The sequence below is a fragment of the Chanos chanos genome, chromosome 11, assembly GCF_902362185.1.
Source record: "Chanos chanos chromosome 11, fChaCha1.1, whole genome shotgun sequence".
Classification (NCBI taxonomy): Eukaryota; Metazoa; Chordata; class Actinopteri; order Gonorynchiformes; family Chanidae; genus Chanos; species Chanos chanos.
Window position 1 is genome coordinate 18,246,243 of NC_044505.1, and position 7,815 is coordinate 18,254,057.

General features: G+C 41.4%; 1 protein-coding gene across 1 annotated transcript; it reads left to right on the forward strand.

Moving 5' to 3' along the window:
• The first annotated feature begins 372 nt into the window (after positions 1-372).
• Positions 373-3,686, forward strand: dok1a (docking protein 1a). Its single transcript, XM_030787787.1, has 5 exons — positions 373-429; positions 1,631-1,932; positions 2,044-2,111; positions 2,231-2,403; positions 2,733-3,686. Exons 1-5 carry the CDS (start codon positions 373-375, stop codon positions 3,684-3,686), a joined length of 1,554 nt encoding a protein of 517 aa, XP_030643647.1.
• Positions 3,687-7,815: the final 4,129 nt, after the last annotated feature.

Genomic DNA, 7,815 nt, shown 5'->3' on the forward strand with positions numbered 1-7,815 from the left:
CACTTCTCCGTCTTCAATACCCTTTATACTCTGCGTCAGTTAATGAATATGACCGTTCTTCGAAGTTGGTCACGTCTGCACTGGTTTGTCTTTGTTGTAATAAACAAATGTGAAAAAAGCGTACAATAAGCTGTTTCGCTGCATTGCTCACTTTTTGTGTCACGAACACAGCACACCGCCTAGTTAAGGCTCAAACAAGGGTTTTGTAAATGTATATGAAGCAAGCGCGTGTCGTGAATTTGTGGGCGGAGCGATGTGGCTAGATTACCGTGTGTGCATTTACAGGATCATTCAGGATATAATAAACTACGCAGCGGGGTGTTGAGAGATTTCAGAGTAATTAGTGTGGCAGTGTAAACTAGATAGTGCATTATGGATGCCCATGTGAAACAAGGAGAGGTGCACTTACAACACCACAAATATGTCGAGGTAAGACACATATTTGATTCTGATATCCAAAACTCTGTTTTGTCTTTTGCAAGAGGTTGTGCTTTTCTAATGGAGAAAAATAGCTCGGTTTTCCGTTGCTGTAAGATCTTATTCAAACATATGATGTTGGGAACAACGTCTGCTCTAATGTCAAAATAATACAGGACAAATCACGAGTTCGTTGAAGTTTGTTTCGCTCGTGGGCATATACCCGAAAAATCTTGCCTTCATTCACATACTCATTCATACGAATAATAAAGTAATTCTCACGTTCAGGTGACTTTTAATTTCAATAGTTGTTTCTTTGAAGTGTGTAAGAAGGATTCAGGTCTGACTGTTTGGGATATGATTGCTCGTGAATGAGTTCCCTTTTGGATGTTGAACTTGGTCAGGTCCTTGCCACAACAAGCCTTCATTGCAGTAGCACTCCAGCGAAGGAATGAGATAATTAGGACGAGGAAAGCGATTTTTCTTTTTTCTTTTTTCTTTTTCTTTCAGCCTTGCATGTTAGGACAAGGACTGAAACGCTTCCTCATTTTTCACGATATGCCAAATTCCAGTGACACACCCACTCACGCACATGCAACCCTCTGTTGTTTGCACACCCTCCAACCCGTTGTTAGGGCCCGTAGACTCCTTGAGGAGGGAGGAGGGAGGTGAGTAATGTTTGTTCCGCCCCTCTTTCCAAGCGCCTAGTGTGATATCACACGTTCCGCTTATCAGTCTCCTAGTGCTAGATATGGCTGTTAGTTTGGAGAGAGGAAGTTTGCCTTACCCTGCCCTCTGCTTTGCCGTGAGACTGTTGTGCACCAAAGTTTTTACAGTCCAGTTCTCAAGGGCTAGAGTCACTGAGTTTTCTGACTTTGCCAGAAAATTCGAGGCTGGTTTATGTCTGTGAAATTGGTGTTTACATTCCTCAGCCAATCAGAGGTATGTAGCGCTTTGTAGAGACAAGAACCAACAGTATTTATGGACTCAAGAGCCTGAGTTGTATATTCCTGTTGTAAAAAGTTATGGTTATTGTTCAGCTGACGTCAGAATAGGTGTGTTGATAAGTGTCAATGTGTTCACTTATAAGCTCAAAAACAAATCTATTATCGATGTGAAGTTCACTTTCAACTAATCTCGTCAGCTCACCCTTCATTTTTTTTTCTCCATTCGACCATGTCTTCCCCATCCCCTCATTCTCTCCTTTCACCAGAAATGGAAGAGGTACTGGATGATTCTGTATCCCTCAAGCCGGAGGGGGGTGGCCCGTCTGGAGATGACCGAGACAGGGAGCGATAAGCCGACGGTGGTCAGACGGCAGCCCGACCGCAGGGTGATCCGCCTGGCCGACTGCGTCAGCGTGGTGCGCCTCCCCCCCCATGCCGAGGCTTGCCCGAGAGACAACATGACTGCCTTCTGCGTGGAGACGGAGACCAAGCGCATGGTGTTAGCGGCCGAGAGGGAGAGCTGCGAAGACTGGGTGGAGAAGATCTGCGAGATCGCCTTTCAGGTGGGGTTCGTGCTCCACCCATGTCGTGTCAGCTCTCGTAAGGACAAGTCAGTTTTGAACATCCTGTCTGTCTTTCTTTTTTTTTTTTTTATTTCTTTATCTCAGGGCGGTGGTAGTGGAGGCGGTGCTCAGAGTCAGGGTCCTCCCATGGAAGAAAATCAGATCTACGTGTCCAGAGAGGATGGTGAGTCAAAAGCAGGAGAAAACCAGTAACGCGGCAACGTCACCCGTTTCACACGAAATACCCATCAGTCTTTCGTCAGCACTGGGTTTTTCATGTCATCTCGTCTGTATCCCTCTCAGTGCGTGAGTTCAAGGTGACTGTCCAACAGTCCGAGGCTGCAGATCACTGCAAGCTTCAGGGGACATACTGGTTGGAGGCTGGCACGGAGTCACTGGTGCTCAAGGAGTTGGAGACCAGAAAGACGCTGATGGAATGGCCTTACAGACTTCTACGGCGTTACGGACGGGACAAGGTAAGTCACACCGCGGGGTCTCACACTGTAAACCCCTATTTACCCGGTGGAGCAATGGATGAAAAGCTTTTTTTTTTTTTTTTTTTTTTTTTTTTTTTTTTTAAGTTTGGCCCAGGGCAGTGATGGGGACATGCTTGTTAGTAAAACTTTGGTCGTGTTATGTGTATAAAAACTGATGTTTTACAGATTATGTTTTTAGGTTGGGTCAGAATTAACAACAGACGGTAAAACTGTCTCGCAAAAGGGAAAAATGTCATGGTTCCATGTTATTTAATCAGCTGTGTGTCTGAGACCATTTTTCTGCTTCCCCTTTTCATCTTCCTCTCCAGCTGATGTTTTCCATTGAGGCAGGGCGGCGTTGTGAATCAGGGCCTGGAACGTTCAACTTTGAGACGAGGCAAGGCGATGAGATCCTGAACCTTATTGAGTCTGCGATCCGCGAGCAGAAGTCCCTCTCCGTCCCCAAGGGTCACCGTGAACCTAACTCTCCTTTGCCCAGGAGACCTGACAGTGCCATCTCGCTTGATACTTTCAGCAGCGTGAGTTCAGATTCGGGCGAATCAAGCGAGTGTGTACACTGCGAGTCGGCCAGTGGCACAGACTCGACCGAGTGTCTGAGCTCAGACGCCGTTTCCCCGGCCGAACCAATCTATTCGACTCCCATCGATGCCGTTGGCTTTTCTAAATCGGTGTATTCAGAAAGGTCTAAAGCCACCGGCTCCGCCCAGACAGTAAATATAAAACTGACCAATGAGGTTGGCTTAGATGAGCCAATATACTCGCAGCCAGCAGATGCAGTTAATTCACAAGTGATACTGAGGAGGGACCAGAACTCCACCCCTGTCAAACACCAACAATGCAACCCAACAGAACCTATCTATTCCAATCCTGTTGACCTCGTCCACTCTGCCTCTAATGCAAACCAGCACATATATGCCAATCCTGCAGATGCACTCAATCAGCCAGCGTCCTCAGCAACATCTCACCATGGCAACCAGTCCGAACCAGTGTACTCTAAGGTTAACAGACTTGTCTCACCACATGTGGGACAGAAATCACCAAGGCCCAATCATATCACTGAGGAGCCGATATACAGTGAGCCAGAAGTAGTCACAAATTCCAGACCAGATGAAGTTCAACAACAAGATCAAAAGAGAGATGAACTATTTCCAATCTACAGCAAAGTCAACAAACGACCAAAGTCTCCCCAGCCCCAGCCCAAAAGCCCCAGGTGTGGTCGCCAGTCGCCAGAAGTCATCTACGAGACCCTGGGAGAGATTTAACAGACGAGGGTGCTCAAGATTTTAACTCCTTAATTAAGGACACTGAGTGCTCATTTTTATGAACCCCAGAAATAGGACACTTTTGTTTTAACATGGTGTTGAACATTTTCTGCTTGCATGGTATTTCCGGTTGGACTGTTTTACTCTAACAATATTTAGCCTCATTGTCAGTGCAAGTGTTTATTTATTGCTTTCTCCACGTGAGAAAATTTTATTAATGCAATTATTTTTTTTTCCTTCATAACTTTTACAGTATTAGGATCCTATAGCAATGATAGGATGAATGTACTTTTATTATTACAATAATGAATAATAAAGGTTATCTAAATGTATACAGTCCCTGCACAAACATCCAACATTTCACAACACAATCTTTTCAGCCAATGGAAGTACTAATAGAGAGTCGAGTAGCTGGTCAGGAAAAGTTGGAAAGACCAACAGTAATGCAGGTGGGTCGATCGCAGAAAATGACTGTTTTGTGTAAGTCGATATATCACGATGATAGTGAAAAGCATTCAATAAATAAACCATCCACACGTACCTCAGAAATTAAGTTAGTCATTTTATTCAGTGTAATCAATAATTTTTATTTTTTTTTTTTTAGTCATTCTAGTAACTGTAGTCATACTCTGATATTTCACCTGAAACATGATTTGTGGTTTTATTTTTTCTTCTGTGGACCTTCTATGCACTCTAGTGGCTTCCGTTTGTATTTTCTTTTCAGCAGGACAAGAAACTAGTATACTGCCGACAAGTTAGGCTCCAGTGCACCCTCTTGTGGACATATATGCTCATGCATGTTTAACATCCCTCCCAGACCACCTGTATTACATGCTAACAATGTACTTGTAACATATGTATTACCTTGTAACAGATAGTAAATCTAAAAAAAATGATTAAGGCATTAAGAGAACTACGGTTATCGTCGCAAATATTTCTGCATTTGAAAAATCTATCAGATGCGAGTAAATATTGACAATATAAGGTGTCCAAACATTTAACAGAGTCAAAAGAATGCAAGAATCTGTTAAAATTAGTTAAACAACACGCAAATAAGACAAAAAGGGAAGGACTGCCTTTGAATCGATGTTATGAGTGCCATTAGTCACTTAAACAATTTATGAAACCAGTTGTCAAGGACTTCTGGCACATTTTAAGAATGGGCCAGGCTCAAATTAGTCCCACTTTTTCAACCCACTCACGGTTCTGTGTCAAAAGAGCTACTGGTTTTCTTATCAACATATTTCCTTATCTATGCACTGCTTGAGAATTTTCAAATTTCATGTTTTCTGCAATGCCTTCACAACAGGCAACAGTTTTGTGCTACTTATTCTCCCAGAGTACTGAAAGTTAAAAGGGTGAGTTACTGGATTATCCACATTTATAGTTTAACCTTTTCATGCATGATGTCCACATTTGTGGACAGTTAATTGAACTCTGTTATGGGTTAGTTTATCGTGATGGAGTTCTCCAAACCACTAGGGGGCAGTATCAGTAGGTCCACAATATTGTAACAGCAGTTACTATCTAGTATTCCAAGAATTATTTGATTGCTGACACCCTTAATCCAATATGGCTGACAGTGGTAGCCATGCACAAAATGCTCCAGGCAGAACTGTAGTAAGGTTTCCGCATACATTTAACAACAGCTGTTAATGTCACTTTGAGTTTTTTTGCACAGCAGTTTTGATGTGTATTTAGTAAGGATGTTTTTTTTTTTAAAGACTATACTGATGGGGTTTTTTTTGTTTGTTTTGGGGTTTTTTTGGCTCAGTAGATGTGTTATATATTCATCACCGGCTTGTCTGAATTTGTAAGGGGCATGCTGTTTTTTGATCATCAGATAGTGTGAGGACATATGTGGTATTTATTTGTTATATTGTTTTATGTGGCACTGTGGTCCTTGTGTAACGCAATCTCGTTCCCCTGTATGTATGACTCATGCATATGTGGAAATGACAATAAAAGCAGTCTAAGTCTAAGTCTAAGACATTCATTCATTCACGCATTTTCTAAGCCGCCTATTCTAATTAGGGTCGAAGGGGAGGGGGGTTGCTGGAGCCTATCCCGGCACTCATGGGGCGAAAGGCGTGGGAAAAACCCTGGTCAGGTCGCCAGTCCATTGCAGAGAGCGAAGACACATCTCAGTAAATTTGTTCAGAAGAAGACCCTCAGATTAGCATTGCGCAACGCACGCAAACACCTACACACACAGTCACGCACATTCCCATGCATGCACACACTCACCCTCAGCCTCATTCACACCAATTCCTGAACGTATTTATCATCCACAGTCCGAATAGAGAAGTGAAACGTGCTTCTATTTATGCCCATATGTTGAAGTTATGGTCATGAGAACAGAGTCGCAATCATAACAAGATAAACACACGGAGCATTAAAATAAGGAACTGCATTGAAGGCTTGAGTCGCAGGAATCAACATCACTGGGAACGACTGAAGAGTATGGAGGAACAAGTCTACGCTAACATTGAGGAAAAGTCCACAACGTTGGACCAGGACTATCAAACAATGGCGACTATTCAAGGGTATTCCGGTATGACCACTCACCAATATACAAACTCTGGCAAAAAAAAACCCCAAAAGAACATTTATTTAATGTGGTGTTGAAAACAGTGGCTGTTCGTACTGCACTTCATCAGAAAAACTTAATGATTAAACTCATATAATATGCGGCTTCATCTTCAGTGTAATTGTTAACTCGTGTCTTGTCCTACATTGTCTAAATAGTCATCTTAAGCAGTAGAAAATTATTTTACAAAATCGTTGTATATAGGTAAGCGTATAGTTTACTTATTTTATTCCATTAACTCAAGAACAGTTTGGAGATTAAACAGTGTATGGACACTATAGCTGCAATAATGACCATGTTTAATGCTCTCAAAAAAAAATGTAGCTCTAACCTTCAGCCAAACATGTTGTTGCATAATCTTTCCCATTTTAACCATGACCTCATTAATCACTTTTACTTTTATAACATCGCAAGCATCAGTGTCAAAACTTCATGACATTGTTTAATCGTGAAAATAATATTTATGGGTGCTGGTTGGTAATTTTTTTTTTTTTTTTTAGTAATAAACTAAAGACTGATTATGTGAACAGCATTGTAGTGATGAACAGCTGTTGTAATGAGGTCACTGTTATATCTCTGTGGTCAGACCTTCTTGAGTGAATCCTCTTCCTCTTTTAAGTATCTATATGGTATTTCTTCCAGTTCTTAAAATGTCCTAAAGTACCTTCTGACAGGGTCTGACAGACAAAAAAAAAACAGTGTTCATTCAAACATAAACTTCCATAAAATGTCCATACACAGCATTTTGAACATGTATGTAAAACTTTGAAGTTATGTGAATTCATTGGGCATAACTGCACATCTGCATTCAGATGAGTAAATGTGCTGTATTTCTTTTGTGTTATTATAATTTTTAATTATCTGTTTTGTTTTGTTTCTTTGTTTGAATATCTGGGTTTGTCTCAGGAATGGAAGGACAAATCAAGGCACAACCAATGAGCTGCACAGATCATTTCGGCACCCCCCAGAGGAATCCAAGTATTCACGGAAGATGCAACAAATTGGCTGTGTGCTTTCTGGGATTACTCTGTGTTCTACAGCTAGTTGCCATTATAGTACTGGCTGTCAAAAGTAAGTCACAACCTCTAGATAGTTAATGCAATGGTTAGACAATACGGATAAAACGATGAAAAAGGAAACAACTTTATAATTGTACTTAATTTTCCTTTTGTTCTGTTGATGTTATTGTACATAGACAAATAGTGACCAGAAGCACCTTTCTTTCTTTCCTTCTTTCTTTCTTTCTTTCTTTCTTTCTTTCTTTCTTTCTTTCTTTCTTTCCTTCTTTCTTTCTTTCTTTCTTTCTCATCTGTTTTAATTTAATCCCTCTTTAGATATATCTGTGAATGACTCTATAAATCAAATGAGAAACAATCTCCTGAATCTCACCACCCAAGCACAGGAGTTGGAGAACCAGTATGGCGATTGCCCTGAGCAGAGGGCCCTCCTAGAGAGAGAGTTAGGGGACCTGCAGGCAAGAACTGAAGTGCTTAGCGGAATAATCAGTGAGTTACCATGTTTGATATGATTGAAGTAACA

Bases quoted from the DNA above. Each gene is read 5' to 3' on its own strand.
- dok1a (XM_030787787.1), top strand. From the start codon at position 373: ATGGATGCCCATGTGAAACAAGGAGAGGTGCACTTACAACACCACAAA. The intron at 430-1,630 runs GTAAGACACATA...TCCTTTCACCAG, and splicing joins AACACCACAAATATGTCGAG to AAATGGAAGAGGTACTGGAT. The intron at 2,404-2,732 runs GTAAGTCACACC...CTTCCTCTCCAG, and splicing joins GGCGTTACGGACGGGACAAG to CTGATGTTTTCCATTGAGGC.